Below are 19,658 nucleotides of genomic sequence, written 5' to 3'. Positions count from 1 at the left end.
TCTAACCATCATACCAGCCAGGAAGCCTTAGCAATTCTTATTGTTATTTAAGTCCCATCCCTGGCCAGAAATTCTTATTGTTTCTAGTTTATATATACTATATATTTTTTAATGATAATATATCTCATACTATCTGGTGGTTATATAAATATTTTTCATTTTTATTTGGTTTTCAGGTACTGAATGTGTATATCACATATTACCAGTCCGTTTTCATAGCACTTAACTAGTACGTTGCATGTAGTAGGCACTCAGTAAATTATTTTTTATGGAAAGAGAAAATGAGCTAAAAAACATCAAGCCTTTTTCTATTAAAACATTTTTCAGCCTGTCTCAGGTACTAGTTAAGTTTAATGTTAATGACACTTTTTTTTTTGTAGGTAAATGAGAAGACGGGGCAGATTATACAGTATGATAAGTTTTATGTACATGAAGTGCAAGAATTGATAGACATAAGGAATGATTATATCAATTGGGTTCAACAGCAGGCCTATGGAATGGTATGTTTCTTGTTGCATTTTATGATTTCATTTTTATGTTTACATGTTTTTGAAATGCTAAAGTTCTTTTAGAGATTTAATACAGAGGTTATTACTGAAATAAAAATACATTGCAAAGGAGCAGTCAGATGTTATGCATATTTATAAACATTCCAGTCTTATACCAAAGCCAAACCAGAAAGATAGATTATACTTTTCTAATAGAAGTGCAAATTTGACATGGATTTATAACCCTTACTTGTTTTCAGTGTGATTTCCTTTTAATTCTTTAATGTTGAGAATACTGGAGTCACTGATATTGGAAATCTAAGACAGTACAGTGGTGTGTAAATGTAGGTTTACAGTTGCTCGTTTGAAAAAAGACTTGCAGGTGATGATCACAATAGCTTTATTAACTCAAAAGAATGTCAGTCACAATTATAAACCTACTTTTGCCCACCCATATATTACTGAGATTCCTGCCTTAGAACTACTTAGAGGAGAGTCCTAGAACTATAGATTCTACTTTTTATTTATTTCTCCCTTTATGTGTTTAATTTTATTTTCAATTTCTTGATGTATATCCACATCTGCATATACTTCTTTCTATGTGGCTAAGTCTCTAGTAACTGGACATTTAATGTCCCATGAAAATAATAGCATAGTCTTATAAAACTTAAATGAAGCATGCAAAATTTTAGGTAAGGGTAAGCAGCTAGATATAGAACCGTCAGGTTTAATACTGTTGTTTGCTAACCATTGTAGCATACTTGAGGCCATCTATCCCACCACTTAAGTAGATCATTTAAGCATTATGTCTAGCAGTTCCAGAAGGGTAAGTAGTTTTTTATTGCTTGCTAGGCACCAGGGGCAAGCTCCCTGTGAATAGTTAACTTTGTCAATGTATTCATCAGCACCTTTAATAGTGTCTGGAGTATGTCTAGTAGGCACTAAAAAAGTCTTATAGTTTCCTAATGGCAATGTGGTTAGTGCATGCTGTTTTTAGGGTACTCTCAGCTATAGGTATCAGTTCACTTTTAGAGTATCTTTTGCTTCCCTAGGTACTTGGGTAAGGATTGGGAGAGATTTGTTGATCCAGTCCTCACTCCACCCCCCCCCCCAACCCCTGGGAATCCAGCTCAAGTTTATGGTTATTCTACAGATATAGTATACTCGTTTGCTCATTCAACAAATGCTTATTGGGAATCCCATATGTAACAGGCATTTATTTAGGTATTGGAAATACAGTGATGGACTAGGTAGTTAAGGGTACTTTTCTCATACAATTTATATTCTGTTGGACAAGATGGGCTGTAATCAAGTAAAGCAAAAAGTATTAGTTAATAATGTGCTTTATTTATAGAGAAAATTAAAATAAGAGAATAGAATCAAGACTATGATTTCATACAGTTGGGTAATCAGAAAAGTCTTGTGTAGTGAAATATGAATCGTAATCTAAATGTTAAAAGCAGCTGTGTAAGATAGAGTACAGAGAATTTTAGGAAAAATGAACATCTAGTAAAATACCTTGGGTGAGAAAAAGCTTGGCTTGTTTAAAGGATAGAAAGAGGCCAGTGTGTAGGAAGTTTAAAATATGGAGTAGGAAGACTACCGGGAAAGGACAAAAGAAGTGGGCAGCTGCCGGACCATGGAGGTTCTGTAAATTAGGATCAGGAACACATTTTCTGGGGTGTTGTGGTAAGCCATTGGAGAGTGGTAAGCAGGGGGGATTATAATGTGTTTTATATTTTTAAATCATCATTCTGTCAGCTCTGTGGAGAATGGAGTAGGGAATAGATAACAAATGAAAGAGGGGAGACTAGTTAGAAGATTGTTTTAGTCGATTAGGGGAGATAAAATGATTGGTGACTAGGTTGGTGGTGGTTGTGTAAATGAAAGAGAAGTGGACTTAGAATAATTCTTGGAAGTGAAAGGGACAAGAATTGCTGATGGATTGAAGATGAAATGAGGAAAGGAGAAATCAACAAAGGAGATTAAGGAGTAGCAGGCAAGGCAGGAAAACTAGGATAGAGTTGTAGAAACCAAAATTAAGTGGAGGAGAAACTGTTGAATGCTGTTGGGAAATAGGATAAAACCGTAGAACTGTGCGATGAATTTTGTTACATGCAAGTTATTGGTAACCTGGCTAATTCTAGTCTAGGGGGAGTCATGCTTAAGGGAAATTTGGAGGTGAGAAATAGAGAACAACCATAGGCTGTAGGAAATGGAGAAGCCAAAGAACTTAATGGTACGACCCATGGACAGGAACTAAGGGGAGGAATGCTGGAGGGAGGAGGGGTGCAGGGCACAGGGGGATAAAAGGGAGAAAAAATTGGGATAGCTGTAATAGTATATCCAAAAGGAAGGAGTAAAAATAGTGGAGTGGTAGCTGGAGTCCATAGACAATAGTTTTTTAAGAAAGAAAATATTTGACCTTGGGAAAGTTTTGAATAAATATTTCCTGTTCCCCATTTAAAGTAAATCTTTCACTTAGGCATAGTTTTTCAAACTTTTTCGCCATAGCACCTCCTGCTAAGAGCAGGGAAAAAACCCTGTTTCTTGATTTTAAAAGTCCTCAGTAATACTTCTTTGAAGTCTTATGTTACCTTAACAGACACAGATTTTTGGACATAATACAGGGATTGTCAAAAGTAGGTTTACTGTTGTTCCTATGAAAACTTACATACTACAAGCATTAATAATATAAGAATAAATTCTGTTTCATGTACTCACAACTATAAACCTACTTTTCCCCACCCTGTATTACCATGAAACAGGGATTTAAATTATTTACCAATGAAGAAAATTGAAGCTTCATAAATGAACTTTATTCCAAGATTTTTCATGGAAACCCTAACCACCACGTAGAGTAGTATAGGTTCTTGAGTGGAATTTTTGAAACTGGAGTGATATATGGACCCCTTTTGAAGCAAAACAATTTCTTTTTCTTTTTTTGGTAAAGATTTTATTTATTTTTAGAGAAAGGGAGGGAGAAAGAGGAGAGAAACATCAGTGTGTGGTTGCTTCTCATATGCCCCCAACCAGGGACCCAGGCATGTGTCCTGATTGGGAATCAAACTGGCCATCCTTTGGTTTGCAGGCTGGTGCCAGTCCACAAAGTCACACCAGCCAGGGCTAAAGTAAAACAATTTCTTAAGCCCTGTGTTCATTTATACTATTTGCGATTATTTTGTTTAAATGCATACAAACCCTTAAACTAGTTCCAAACTCCTGATGCTTAGCTTTTAAAAGAACCCTAAATCATTGACAAATTTATGTTATATATAACACTACAGGTTTAAAAATCTAATATTTAGTGTGGAGGAGATTATGTTCTAATAATCAAGAATTTCAGTTCACACCAAAATACAGTAAAAAAGCAATGTAAAGTAATTGTGCCAGGGTTCGAATTCTGTCTCAGCATTTATCATTCTATGTTCTTGGGGAAGTTATTTAATTCTTTTTCTGTAAATTAGAGATAATGGTATCTATATTTTATAGTTATGGAGAAGATTAATTGATGTGATGTATTAAAAGTACTTGCGGCAATTCCTGGGGCATAGTTAAATACTGGTAAAGTGGTGGTTATTAGTATTTGCTGTCTTGAAACACTTTGTCAGTAGCCTCTGTTCTGAGGTATCTGATAACTTCTCTTGCTGCCTCTATATGAACTACAGTGAAACATTTGCTTTTAGGATGAGATGTGATGCTCATCTGGCCTTCACTCATCAAGCACACTATGTATGAAGTCCTAGACGTACAGAGATCATGTTTGGTACTAGTTTGATTATAGTCACAACCATTGCAACTCTTGGAGTTGCATAGTAATATTGGTATTATAAATTGATTATCCTAACTTTAGATTTTTTAAATCAATTTTAACTAAATTATTGCTACAAAAACCTAAAATTAAAAATTCTCCTGGAGCAGTCATAGAACACTAAGAATATATCCCCTGGGAATCTATAAGCCCAGTTTTAGAAACATTATCCTAGAGGGTCATGTCTTCTTGGATCACTGTGAATTAAATCAGATGTGCTTTGACATCTGAATTTATATCTAGTGTATAGGTCATAAACCACTTGTATTCTTTGCACATTAAAAGAATTTCCAGTCTAATGGGATTTGTTTTAATTTTTTTAAGTTAGCAGTAATCTTGTTTTAAGTGGAAAAGCTATGGTTTGATTGTTTGCTTTTAGGTTTTGAAGGCCTGTATCTAAATTCTTCTTGGTATGTAGCTTAGGTAATACCAGATTTAATTTCTTAGGAGCTATTTCAGTGCTACTGTTTCCTGTTAAAGGGAGGCAGGGGACCACCTTTTTATGTCTTGGTTTTTCCTCTTTGCTTCTCATTCTCTTTGGATCTATTAGATGGTTGCTGTACTTGAGAATTGCCCTCTATTACCCTACTCTTTCAACCATATGCTTTTTTTGAAATTTATAGACACTGATATTAAATAGGTGATTGTAACAGTTTCTAGTTGTTCCTTATTTACTTTGTTTAGTGGGTTTAATACCCTATTTTACAAATCAGAATCCAGAACCCATATCCATACATGGGTTCTTCTAATCTGTCTCTGGGAATAGAAGGCTGACAGTTCACATTGAAGGTCTTTGTGCAGTTCTTAAATAGTTCATTAATTTTTATTATGACACAGCTTTTTTTGATAGACTTCAAAGCACTTTCACATTTTATATTTTCACTTAACTCTAAATTTACTGAGGCTTTTTAATAAAATTCATATTTGCAGCATTAATATGAATACTGAGTTGAACATTATATTTACTCTATAAATAAAGTTTTAAAAAATATATCCTAACGGTCCTCACATGCTATTTTGTGGTGATACAGATGTGTGTATATGTACTCATATAAACATAAACCTGTGTGTATATGTATATATAAACATACATGTGTATACCATTATTGAACAAAATTTACGATCTGGAAATAATTCCATTGCTTCAGTGTGAAAATTTAAAATGTTTCTTGATAGAACATAATTAGTGTGAATTATGATATATGTATATAAACTTTATTTATACCTACACATACACCTTTACATTGTTGTAAATAGTGTAAGAAAATTATTTTACCTTTTGTTATATTTGTCTCTATGCCATAATCTGTTGATATTTTTTCCCTTCTGTTACTCTCTTTTGCAGTTAAGGATTTTAAGAATCTATCAGGCATACAGGTCCTTGATTCCTAACCATGAAACTGATTCTGTGAAGTTCTTTGCTTTCCATGTAATATCCTTTTGTACCAGTGACACTTTTGACTACACCTCATCCCTTTCCATTTTCCCATTCTTTTTCACCTAACTCTTTCCCTTTACATGTTTTCATTTTTTAAAAAATATATTTTATTGATTATGCCATTACTGTTGTTCTTTTCCCCCCTCTTCATTCCCCTCCACCCTGTACACCCCTCCCCCACCATTCCCCCCTTTAGTTTTTGACCATGTGTCTCAAGCTTTTTAGATTCTATATTTCCCATACTATTCTTGCCCTCCCCCTATCTATTTTCTACCTACCGTCTATGCTACTTATTTTCTGTACCTTCTCCCCCCTTCTCCCACTCCCCTGTTGCTAACCCTCCATGTGATCTTCATTTCTATGGTTCACTCCCGATCTAGCTGTCCATCCTCTTAGTTTGCTTTTGTTTTAGGTGTGGTTGTTAATAACTGAGTTTGCTGTCCTTTCACTGTTCATCTTTTTTATCTTCTTTTTCTTAGATAAGTCTCTTTAAAATTTCATATAATAGGGGCTTGGTGATGATGAACTCCTTGAATTTGGTCTTATCTGAGAAGCACTTTATCTGTCCTTCCATTCTAAATGAAAGCTTTGCTGGATAGATCAATCTTGGATGTAGGTCTTTGGATTTCATGACTTGGGATACTTCTTTCCAGCCCCTTCTTGCCTGTAAGGTCTCTTTTGAGAAATCCACTGGCAGTCTGATGGGAACTCCTTTTGTAGGTGACTGTCCCCTTATTTCTTGCTGCTTCTAGGATTCTCTCCTTCATTTTAATCTTGGCTAATGTAATGATGATGTGCCTTGGTGTGTTCTTTCTTGGGTCCAACTTATTTGGGATTCTCTGAGCTTCCTGGATTTCCTGGAAGTCTATTTCCTTTGCCAGATTGGGGAAGTTCTCCTTTATTATTTGTTCAAATAAGTTTTCCACTCGTGGCTGTTCCTCTTCCCTTTTTGGTACCCCTATAATTCGGATGTTGGAGTGTTTAAAGATGTCCTGAAGGTTTCTAAGCCTCTCCTCATTTTTTTGAATTCTTGTTTCTTCATTCTTTTCTGTTTGGTCATTTTTTTTCATCCTTCTGGTCCACTCCATTGATTTGAGTCCCAGTTTCCTTTCCATTACTATTGGTTTCGTGTGCATTTCTCTTCATTTCAATTAGTTTAGCCTTCATATGTTCCTCCAATTTGTGACTAAAATCAACCAGTCCTGTGAGCATCCTGATCACCAGTGTTTTGAACTGTGCATCTGAAAGTTTGGCTATTTCTTCATTGCTTAGATTTATTGGCTCTGGGGCTCTGAGTTGTTCTTGAGCCATGTTTTGTGCCTCTTATGTATGAGGAGTGGAGCCTTAGGTGTTCACCAGGGCAGGCTGCCCAGGTCACTGGTTTGTGATGCTGTATGTGGGGGCGGGGTCATTGAGGGACAAGGGTCGTCCCCTCTGCTGCTTCCCGCCACTGGGGCCTGCATGGTCCGTCTCACTGCTCGCTCCTTCACTGGTTTACGGTTTATCTGTGCGCGAATGTGTGACCTCGGTCAGCTCTCAGTGGGTCCGCCCGCTACTCCACACCTGGGATCTGCCCACGGCTGCTGGTGAGCCTGGGTCCCGTGCTGGGGTTGGTCCAGTGGATCTTTCCTGCCAGACCCTGCTGTTGGCTCTGCCCCACTTACCTGTTTGGCTGAAGCGTTCGTTGTTGTCAGACTTCCATATAGTTTGATTTTCTGTGGTTTGGCTGCGTTTTTGTTGCTAAAACTTTGTTGTTTTTAAACTTGGTTGTGCGAGAAGGCAAAGTGTTTCCACCTACACCTCCATCTTGGCGGAAGTCTCTGTTTTCATTAAGTTTTGAGTTAATCCTCCTACTCCTGCTGGTTACTGTATAAGCATCTCTGTTGTAGTTGTTTTACAAGACTGATCTTAATGTATGAAACTTTTCCATGTGGGTTTGTTTTGCTTTTTACTTGTTTTTTCACCTCTGCTATAGTATCTTGGGAAAACAAAAGGACACATAGGTTCTCTTTCTCCTCTTACCTTCTGCTTTTTTATGATTTTTCTCTTACATTTTTTAAAGTATATATTTTTGATTATGTTATTATAGTTGTCCCACATTTTTCCCCTTTGTCTGCCCTCCACTTAGGGGGGGACAAAGGGGAAATTGCTCTCCTCCAGCAATTCCACCCCTTAGTTCATTTCCATGAGTCATTCATATAAGTTCTTTGGCTTCTCCATTTCCTATATTATTCTTAATATCCTCCTGTCTATTTTGTACCTACCAATTATGCTTCTGAAACTCTGCACCTTTCCCCCCATTCTTCCCCTTAACTCCTCCCAACTGATAACCCTTTAAATGATCTCTATACCTATATTCTGTTCCTGTTCTGCTTGTTTGCATACGTATGTGTATGTGTATGTATTTATTTATTTACTAGATTCAGTTGTTGATAGTTGTGAATCCCATGTTGCCTTTTTAATGTTCATAGTTTTGATATTTTTCTTAAGTCTCTTCAACATTTCTTGTAATAATGGCTTAGTGATGATGAACTGCTTTAGCTTTACTTTGTCTGAGAAGCACTTTATCTGTGCCTTTCCATTCTAAATAATAGCTTTGCTGGATAGAGTAATCGAGGTGGTAGGTCCTTGCTTTTCATGACTCTTAATATTTCTTGCCAGTCCCTTCTTGCCTGCAAAGTTTCTTTTGAGAAATCAGCTGACAGTCTTACTTTTTGTAGGTAACTTCTGCTTTTCTCTTACTACTCTTTAGCTCTGGCTGGTGTAGCTTGATGGATTGAGCACAGGCTGAGAACCAAAGGGTCACCAGTTTGATTCCCAGTCAAGGCACACGCCTGGGTTGCAGGCTAGGTCCCTAGTTGGGGCACATAGGAGGCAACCACACATTGATATTTTTCTCCCACTCTTTTTCCCTCCTCTCAAAAAATAAGTAAATAAATAAAATCTTTAAAAAATAAAAAGATTCTCTCTTTAACCTTTAGCATTTTAATTATGATGTGTCTTGGTGTGGTCCTTTTTGAGTCCAGCTTTGGGCCCAAAGTTGGGACTCTCTGTGCTTCCTGGACTTGTGTGTCTATTTCCTTCACCAATTAGGGAAGTTTTCTTTTGTTATTTTTTCAAATAAGTTTTCAATTTCTTGCTCTTTCTCTTCTCCTTCTGGCATTCCTATAATTCTGATGTTGGCTTTTTTTGGAGATGTCCCAGGTCTTCCTATACTTTCGTTGCTTTTTTGAACTCCTGTTTCTTCTTTCTGTTGTGGGTGAATATTTATTTCTTCCTTTTGTTCTAAATCGTTGATTTGAATCCTGGTTTACTTTGCTGGTTCCCTGTAGATTTTTCTTTATTTCACTTAGTGTAACCTGCACCTCCTTTTTATGATGTTGCTGTACTCAACGAGTTCTTTGAGCGTTCCGATCACCAGTGTTTTGAACTGTCCATCTGTTAGGTTTGTTATCTCCATTTTGTTTAGTTCTTTTTCTGGGGTTTTGTTCTGTTATTTAATCTTGGCCATATTTCTTTGTCTCCTCAATTTGTCAGCCTTTTCTTTGTTTGTTTTTGTATATTAGATAGAGCTGCTTTGACTCCCTGTCTTAGTAGCATGGCCTGTTGTTGAAAAGGCACCTGTAAATTATATGGGGAGGAGCATAAGGTAATGCCAGGGTGGGCCAATCCTGTTCGCTGTTTTGTAGCTCTGTGTGGGGTGAGGGTTCAGAGAGGGGACTGTGCTGTTACCTGGCTTCTGGAGGTTTGCCTGGCAGTCCCCCCTTTCCAGTTACTTCACCCACTCCTCTTATATGAGTGAGCCCTTCCGGCTGTTGCCCTGGTGTTGAATACCAGAGTGGGTGGGTTTGCATACATTTTAAGACCTTCTGGCTCTATAAGTCGAGTTTCCTGAAAATCGGGCAGTTTTTTTCTGGCACCCCAACCCCACTGGTTTTTATAGCCAGAACTTATGGGGATTTATCTTCCCAGTGCTGGAACCCTGGGCTGTGTGGTCTGGCCTGGGGATGGGATCGCTTGCTCCCAAGGTGTCACTCCTGATTTTTATCCACCACACATGAATGTGGAACCACCCATGCCCCTTCTGCCACCATTGCCTTGCTGCACCACACTGTGCCTCTCTGCCAGTCTCTGCATCTCTGCCCCTCCTACCTGTCTGGATGAATGTGGTTTCTTTAAATCCTTGGTCGTCAGATTTCCATACAGTTCTATTTTCTAACAGCTCTGGGTGGTACTTGTTTTGAGATTTAGTTGTAATTCTTTTTGTGTTTGTATCAGGAGGTGAAGTGTGTCTACTTATGCCTCCATCTTGACCAGAATCTCATACTTTCTAGGTACAATACTCAATTGTACATTTCCTTACCTTCTTTTATTTTTGCTCTTAAATTGTTTATAAAAATAACTTAGTGGTTACTACTAAACTCTTTGCTCTTTTTTATTCTCTTTCTTATACTTCAAGTTACTTATACATATCAATATATATCTAGTAAAATTTACTAACTTAGGATAAAATTTAGAAAGGTTTATACTTGGTCTATGCTTGTTTGAATTACTATGTGAGATTCAAGTTAAGCATTTTTTACAATGCATGTTTATTTATTTTAAGAGCTGTGTATACCTATGGAAGACTTTTCAGATATAGGTAGGTAAATTAAGATATTTGGTAAATGGGTTAGCTTTTTAAAAAAAATTATTTATCTTTAGAGGGGAAAGGAAGGAGATACGGAGAGAAATATCAATGTATGCTTGCCTCTCGTGTGTCCCCTGCTGGGAACTGGCCTGCTGGGAACTGGCCTGCAACCCAGGCATGTGCCCTGACTGGGAATCGAACCACTATCTTATGGTTTGCAGGCCCGTGCTCAATCCACTGAGCTACACCAGCCAGGGTAGGTTAGCTTTTTTAAGTGGTTTTTGATACTAGATTTTTGTCATATGTCTTATTTATTCAGTCTTAACTGTGCTGTGCATCTAAATCATCACTGTATTTGTTCTGTGGAGTTAAGTTGTTGTACTTGAGCTGTGGACAATGCTAGTTAGTAACCTGACATATTCACCAGCAAACTAGGACTATATATATTTAAGGAGACCAGCTTTGGGAAAATACATTAGTACTTGACTTCCTGAGTTTGAGTTTTTCCTCATTGAATAAAAAGAAAAAATTAAAATACATTTGTGCTCCTTGCAGCTAAAATATTTCTCAGAAAAGTTTGTTGTTTTCAAAGCTCCCAGTCATTTCTAATGGCAATAATATTTTGCAAACTCTTGGACTGATTCCTTATATATTGGGTTACCAAATCATATTTGTGTGTTTTTTCATTTCCTTTAAGATTTAAAAGTATCTTTTTATTTCTGTTTAGCCACCAAGACCTTTCATATTTATGTGAATTACCTTAATATTGTTGTTATTCTTTCTTTGTACCATCTTGGAATAATCCTATGTTACACACTTAAATCATGCTGACACCAGCAGTGGTATGGTGTTTTGCCATAAGTAATTGGTTGAAATTAAAATGTGCTAGGGAGCCGCATCATTTTTGTGTGTAACCCACTGGAACCATTTTAACCATTAGTGTTAAAAGCCTTGGTGAAGTCTGCTGTAGACCATGCGACTTTCGAACATTCCTTCAGGCCTTTCTCACTTCATCTTCTAGGACATTGAATAACATTAGGCCTGCTTTGACTCAGTTTCAGGGTCCCCAGTCTGAAAACAGTCAAAAGTTAGTGCTTTTGAATATGTGGATTTGGAGCCAATAGTAGGTCACACATTGAATGATAGGTTGAATTTTTAGCAGTAGACCTTTAGTTGACTTTATATGTTTTATACTACTCTGTATGACTATTTTGCATTACTGTTTTATACTACTCTGACTCCTCAAACCCCTTCGTTTTCCTTTTAAATTTTCTTTGGAAATATTTCTTTGACTGACTGAAATTTGCAACCAGTGTAACAACTCTCTGGTGCTTTTGTCTAAGATACTAAACCCTTAATTGAAATTTCTAATAATGATTTTAATCTGGTTGTCCATTTGATGCCTCTTAGGTAAATTATTTTGCTTAATAGCCTCTTGTCTTTGCTCAAGTTTTCCACATGTCTCATTTGTTATATTCCCTCCAATTTACATTTCTCTTCACAAACTTACATTCTGCTTTGGTAGGACTTAGTCACACTATAAATTCTAAAATAACCTTATCAGCTTTCCAGTATATAATGATATGCATAGCACCTTTTATTTATTTATATGCAATAAAGAAATAGTGCATATATATTAATGTTTTATTACTTAAGAATAAAACCCATCTCCTGAGATAAAACTACCTTGGGACCTAGTGTAATTATTCAAAGGCCTAGGTAGTCAGAAAATATTTAAACGTGTTTCTTTGCCTATTCAGACATTCTTAGTAGTAATAGCACTTAAAAATGTCTATACTATATAATATATACTATAAAAGAATTTCAAATATCCCTGTTAAATTGCTTTCAAATTAAACTGGGTGTAATCTAAAAGGCTTTTTTTTTTTTGCAGAACAGCTTCCACATATGTTCTTATTAACACTGTCAGTAGGTACATCTGTGTAGTGGTAACTTGGAACTCTGAATTTTTTGAAAGAAACTATTATCAACAATTAGCTTTCTCAGAATAGTCATATTGTTGTATAGTCATAATTTGCCTATGCTTATATGGCTTTGGCTTAATTTAGCATAATGTAAGTCTTTGCTAATATTTTAAAGCCCTCAGTGATAGCCCTCCATGCATGTGAGAATTTAGCCAACTGCCAAGGTATAGGGAACAGTCCACACAAGACTGCCCTCACTTCTAATACCAATTGAACCACTCTCAGGTTCAATAATTTTTCTACAAGTCTTCACAGAAGTCACTGAAAACTATTATACCGATGTTCACAGTTTATTACAGGGAAAGGATACGGACTAAAATCATTTATGTGAAGAAGTACATAGGTGAAGTCTGGGAAAGGTACCAAAGGCAGAACTCTCTTTTTTTCTCTGTATGGTCATGGATAAGTCATTTTCCCAGCACTTACCGGTGACAGTGCTCACAGTGTGGTTCCAAACATGGAAGCTCAGCAGAGCCTTGGTGCCCAGAGGTTTTACTGAGGCTTGATGGCATAGTGCCCATGTGGCTGACCTTTAGTCTCAAGTCCTTCTGTAGGCATCACTGACAATCACAAGGGCCCAGAGCCCCCTGGTAAACAAAGACAGTCTCATTAGGAGACATTTCAAACATCTGTACATCACTTGCCAGTAGTAGAGGTCAGAGTCAGACTTCTCTTCAGGTAAGATTCATTCTTCATTATACAAACTACAGTCTGCAAATTTATTAACATTTTTGGAGATTCTAGCACTACTTTTGAGTCTATACCTTGAGCATATGTGTGAAAGCTTGTTACAATGAAGTGTATGTTTCTGTTCCATGAAGTGGTAAGCTTTTATGATAATTCCCATTATTTTTGGTTTGGCCAAATAGTTTGTATGGTTTTTTCCATAAAATAAAAAACATTTTTTTATTTTCACCAATAAGTTTATTGATTGGGGTATTCTGAGTGTGTCAGCTGTCTCCTGTATGGTATAATGTTGATCATTCTCAGTTAATTTGTTGATCTGATCTCTGTCAACTACACCTGGTCTACCATACCGTGGAGCATCATCCAGGGTGAAACCTCCAGCAGAAAACTTTGAAAACCACTTTTAACATGTTTAGTCACAGCACCTATGGCACAAATCTTTTTTTTTTTTTTGCGTTTCAGTTGTGTCTTTACCTTTCTTGAAATAATAAAGCATAATACGCGGAAATGTTGCTTATTTTCTTCCATCTTCAGTAGTGAAATGGCTATACAACACTACCAATTTTGAGTTTTTTAATGACAGCGGTTATGACAACTATCACAATACAACTGTTATAACAGCTGTCACAACACAGTCTAACTGCATTGTTTTTAATGATATTAACAGCAGCTAAGCACTACTACAGCCATCCTTTGAATGGATCAAAAAATCAAAAAAGATTTTGGACAACCCAATATTTCCTTCCTAAATATTTCTTTCTCCATTTCTTTTTTCTACTTATCAGTCCTTTTGTACCGTCCTGTCCTTTATATTTTAAGCCAATTTAGTGTTAACCCGTAATATAAGATATCTATGTTTTACTGGTTATTTCTGAAAAAAATGAAAACAACTTATGACTTACTTCACTCACTTTGTTTCCATATAACATTTTACTCTGCTAACCACGTTTCAAACATTTTGTTAAGATTAACCAAGTGTTAAAGTTTGAGGACTATTTTCTCCACTTGCCAGCTAGAAAAACTGAGCCCTAAAGTTATTTCTTCAGAACCAAGTTAGGCTAGGATTAGTTTCCCTGTTTTATCTAAATTATTCATATTGGGTGCACAATTGCTGAAACCAAATTTATTATGTTCAAGTCTCAATAATTTTATGATCACAAGGTACCTGAAACAAGTGTTACATTTATAGATCTATAAGGTACATGTAGAAAGGGTAAGTTTTGTTGTAGGTGTATTTTGTTCTACTACATTAATTCAGTATTATTCTGTAGCAAAATATATGAAATGCTACATTGAATAGAAATAGTTAAAGCTGGACACTAACACTGCTCTTTCCTCATTATTGTTACATCCTGCACTGCTGACTTAGGATGTCAATCATGGATTAACTGAGGTAAGTTTGGTGTCATGTTCAGAGTAAAATACACTTTGCTTTGTCTTAAGTGGTAGGAGAGCCATAGGTTCTTTGTGCAACTTTGAAACATATATGTAATTATTTATAAAAATGAATGTTTACAAATTGTGCTGTATAGCATCTCAGAGGAATTTTATGAATAAAATTAAAATCCATGTTTTAATTTAACATTACACCTCTATCATCCCTTCCAACAATATTTACTTAAACTTAGTTTCTGTTTTCCTAAAGTCTTCCAGCATAAAATTGAATGTGTTCTTAATATATTTAAAAACACATTTTTAAAATTTGACACATCCATACACAGTAAGAAAACATTTTATGTCAGAGAAGTAAAATCTTCAATTTTTAAAGTAATAATTGATGAAATAGTCGTAAAATTAAATAAGTTTTTGTTATGAATATCTTCCTCACTTTGCATTACATAATCAGCAATCCTAAGCCTACTTTTCAACACTTAGGAATGTTAGTACTTCTTTTACACTTCTGTTACAGGCTGTTTTGTTCTTTTGCTTTGCTTTTTTCCCCACTTGAACCAATGAACCATTTGGAGTTAGCTTTAAATTATAGTCTTAGAAGTTTCCTTGTCCTCAGATAAAATTATTAAATATAGTGTGGACTTTACAAAGAGAACTTTAGAAATCACCTCAGTCTTTTGGGGTTTGAGAGTAGTGAAATGACTTTCCATCATTAATAGTTAGTGATACAAATGCAGGATGGGGGTAGAAACTGTCAAGAAATATAGTGAAAATAATTTACTGTAAGATGAATATAATTCAGGTGTTGTCTTCTATGTTGAGAACACAGTTGATATTCTGTACTGATTGGGCATTACTGTATTATTTCGTTTTTGATGGCAATAGTTTAAAGAGTGTTAGACAAATTGAAATACATTTAAAATAAGGTAGTTACGATGGAGAAGAGCTGGGAACATATTTTCAGAATGGCAGAGAAAATGGAGTATTTAGTGTAGAAAAAAAAAGACAATTTAAGGAGAGAGCATGAGGACTAGAAGTATTTAAACCATATATACTTTCCCACAGAGGCAAAATGACAACTGAAATAAAAAACAAAGTGATGCACAGGGATATATAAAAAAATGCAGATTCAGACTAATTTAAAGAGCTTTTTAAAAGCATTTAAAAAGAACTGGTCTGTTTTGTGGTATATTAAGTTTTCACCGGAGGCCTGATAGAGGGGTGCTGGGTCAGGGCTGGCACCAATGCACTGCTTTGTTACATCTGCCTCCACTGTCAGCAGTAGGTGACTGGCAGTCGTAGCTCTTTGTATTTTTGTGCAAAATTCTTAGTAATCCATTATTGCATTACGTGTAAGGATAAGTAATTATAAGATGACCAATGTATGATATAATATATGTAATAATCTCCCAATTTTAAAGGTTGACAGAATATAATAATACTAGTGGTGCTTATTTTGTATGTTAAATGAGTATATTGTTGAATTCATTAATGGTGGCACCCTAATGGCCTGTAGTAAATATCTGTTAAATGGATAAATAAGTAGTTTGCTTTATCATTGGCCTCAGTTGCTAGAGTAGCCCTAGCAGATAAGAGCTAAGTACTTAAGATTTAATTGGGGGTCCCAAACTTTAGAATAATTTGCAGTGTACTTCACTGAACTTGGAGTTAGTTAATATGTTAAGGAAAAGATACTTGCAATTTATGATTGTGTGGACTCGCAAGAATAATTCTTTCCTAATGTTGGGAATTGGGTTATTCCAATGCCCTGATTATCAGTGAAAATTCTATGTAGGCATATCTCATTTTATTGCACTTTATTGTGCTTCATTGATGTTTCATTATTTTACAAAGTGAAGGCAAGACCCTCTCCCAGCAAAAATATGACTTGCTTTATTGTGTTACTTGCTTTATTGCAGTGGTCTGAAACTGAACCTGCAATATTTCTGAGGTATGCCTGTATTTGCAAATAAGCAATATGTCTTACTTGTAATTCCTGAACAACATATAATGAATAAACTAAGAATGTGGTCAACTTTACAAGAAGTGACAGTAACTATAAGAAATGTAATTACAAACCAATTTGTACTAAGTTAATTTTTTATTTCCAGTTGGCAGATATTCCTGTTACAATCTGCACATACCCATTTGTATTTGATGCCCAAGCAAAAACAACGCTATTGCAAACAGATGCAGTCTTACAGATGCAGGTAAAATATTGTATAATACTAATCTGATTTGAGAGTGGGTTTTGGATGGTTTTCATGGAGTTTTTAAAAGCAGATGTTTGAAATTTGCTTATTGTCACTAATCTTTGGGCCATTTTGTTCCTGTGTGGTCTGTCTTTGCAGCATACCATTGATGCCTATAAAGAGGACTGTTGCATGTGACATGTATAATCTTATGAGGGCTATTTAACATACACTTAAATGAAAATAGAATAGTTTAGCCTTTTTTATTATATATCTAAAAATGGTATAAGTCTCTTTCATTAAGAAAATATGCAATCTTTATAAATAATTTCACTAGTTTACTTGGTTGAATGTTGATTTGTTTCAAGTCTTGTTTCTTGTGTATTCCCTATTTATATACATGGTAAAAGATGGAAGTGACTAGAGGTGAAATGATGTGAAAGTAGGAAGCATTTGACTACTTGTTAGGAGGAGGATAATGAAATATTCTTAGAAAGTTTTAGTAAAAAATATTTTTAAGCTTGATTGTCTTTTCCTTATCTCTGTCTTTTCCAACTCCCTCTTTTATGTTAAGCATTCTCTTATGTATAATGAGGATTTTTAAAACTAGTTTACATTTTGACTTTGAAAGGCCACAGTAAGATTGCTTTATCATTTCAATGTCTAAGTAAAACAGTTTCTCAAATGGAGGTGTAGGTAGATACACTTTGCCTCCTTGCATAGCCAAAAGGACAATAACAAATTTAAAAACAGAAAATAACCAGAACTACCAGAAAATTGAGCTCTATGGAAGTCCGACAATCAAGAAGTTAATCATCAGACTGGTAGGAGGGGCAGAGATGGGCAGCTGGGTCAGAGAGGACTAGGTGGGCAAGGTGGTGGCTGGTGGATCAGTGGTCCCACATTTGCCTGTGGGTAAACTGGGAGGAACAACTGGGGAGAGAGACAGAACAACCCAGGGTTCCAGTGCGGGAACATAAAGCCTCAAAACCTCTGACTGAAATTCTGTGGGAGTTGTGGTGGCAGGAGAAACAGCCAGCCTCACAGGAGAGTTTGTAGGAGGGACCCACAAGATCCTAGAGTGTGTGTACACACACACACACATACACACACAGGAATCAGCAACAGAAGGGCCCAGTTTGCTTGTGGGTAGCAGGGAAAGTGACTGAAAGCCAACCCAGAGCTAAGCAAGTGGCATTGTTCCCCATTAGGTTCCTCCCATACATAACAGCGCCACAACTCAATGACCTGGGTTGCCCTGCCCTGGGAAATACCTAAGGTTCCACCCCTTACTACATAACAGGTGCTCCAAGATTAAAAAAAATATGGCCCAAATGAAAGAACAGATCAAAGCTTCAGAAAAAATAGAACTAAGCAATGAAGAGATAGCCAATCTTATCAGATGCAGAGTTCAAAACACTGGTAATCAGGATACTCACAGAAATGGTTGAGTATGGTTGCAAAATAGAGGAAGAAATGAAGGCTAGGCAAAGTGAAATAAAGGGAACAACAATGAAGGGAAGGAAACTGGGACTCAAATCAATGATTTGGAGCAGAAGGAAGAAGTAAACATTCAACCAAAACAGAAGGAAGAAACAGGAATTTGAAAAAATGAGGAGAGGCTTAGGAACCCCTGGGACAACTTTAAATGTTCTAACATCCAAATCATAGGGGTGTCAGAAGGAGAAGAGAAAGAGGGATAAATTGAAAACTTATTTGAACAAATAACGAAGAAGAACTTCCCTATTATGGCAAAGGAAATAGACTTCCAGAAAGTCCAGGAAGCTCAGAGAGTCCCAAAGAAGTTGGACCCAAGGAAGCTCACACCAAGGCACATCATAATTAAATTACCCAAGATTAGAGATGAGGAGAGAATCTTAAAAGCAGCAAGAGAAAAGGAAACAGTTACCTGCAAAGGAGTTCACATAAGACTGTCAGCTGATTTCTCAAAAGAAATCTTGCAGGCAAGAGGGGCTGGAAAGAAGTATTCCAAGTCATGAAAGGCAAGGACCTACATCCAAGATTGCTCTATCCAGCAAAGCTAACATTTCGAATGGAAGGGAAGATAAAGTGCTTCTCAGATAAGGTCAAGTTAAAGGAGTTCATCATCGCCCAGCCCTTATTATATGAAATGTTAAAGGGACTTATCTAAGAAAAAGAAGATGATCAAAACTGTGAACAGTAAAATGACAGCAAACTCACAACTACCAACAACTGAACCTAAAAACAAAAACAAACAAACTGAGCAAACAATCACAACAGTAACAATCACATAACTGGAGAGTACATGGAGGGTTATCAATGTGGAGAAGGGGGTAAAAATGGGTGAGAAGGTACAGGGAATAAGAAGCATTAATGGTAGGTACAAAATAGTTGTGAAGGTTAAGAATAGTGTGGGAAATAGAGAATCCAAAGAAACTTACATGTGCTACTCATGGACATGAACTTAGGTGGAGAAATGCTGGTGGGGGGGCAGAGGGGAGTAAAGAGGAGGAAACAAATGGGACAATTATAATAGTATCAATAAAATATATTTTTAAAAGTTTGTGTTTTTCTGCTACAGAATATCTAACGTAAGACTAAGGATAAAGAAAAGGAGGAGAGTCCTTGAGCATTTAATATTCTAAAAATGCTTTACAAATTTAACTCCTTTCTCAAATGTTGATAGCTATTTTCATTCCTTTAAAATTAATGCATACTTGATATTCTAAATCCCTCCAGATTTAAATAATAGGTACGGGGGTGGGTATTTTAGAGATGGACTTACTTCATTTTCATCAACAGAAAAAAATTAAGTGTTTATGTAGGGTTCTTAACTCACAGCTCATAAAACTTTTTGTGTCACCCTTTATTAAAAACAGTAAACTAATCACTTGGTACATTTAATACAGCATATTCCATTTTAGAACAGGAACAAGAAAAACCATACGAAGAGAAGAAAAACTTTAAATGGTAAAAGCCAAATGCTTGCTTTCTAATTAAGCACATATGGTGGTCACTCTACTAGATGAATTTCTCTAATACCTCCTTATTTA

General features: G+C 36.1%; 1 protein-coding gene across 8 annotated transcripts in view; it reads left to right on the top strand.

Annotated features, from left to right (window-relative positions):
* Positions 1-19,658, top strand: part of HERC4 (HECT and RLD domain containing E3 ubiquitin protein ligase 4) — a 128,515-nt gene that overhangs the window by 76,532 nt on the left and 32,325 nt on the right. For 6 of the 8 annotated variants that reach the window (XM_037144384.2, XM_037144383.2, XM_037144381.2 and 3 more), the window contains 3 exons: positions 381-500; positions 14,409-14,432; positions 16,543-16,641. In XM_037144384.2, the coding sequence (XP_037000279.1) occupies positions 381-500; positions 14,409-14,432; positions 16,543-16,641 (243 nt within the window). Of the gene's footprint in view, positions 1-380; positions 501-14,408; positions 14,433-16,542; positions 16,642-19,658 lie in introns of those variants that run through there. The other 2 variants (XM_037144385.2, XM_037144388.2) reach the window with 2 other exon arrangements.

Source organism: Artibeus jamaicensis, unplaced genomic scaffold (genome assembly GCF_021234435.1).
Source record: "Artibeus jamaicensis isolate MK-2021 breed Jamaican fruit bat unplaced genomic scaffold, CSHL_Jam_final contig_332, whole genome shotgun sequence".
In the NCBI taxonomy this organism is placed as follows: domain Eukaryota; kingdom Metazoa; phylum Chordata; class Mammalia; order Chiroptera; family Phyllostomidae; genus Artibeus; species Artibeus jamaicensis.
The sequence above is the reverse complement of the archived record's forward strand: the minus strand, read 5'-3'. Positions and strand labels throughout refer to the sequence as shown.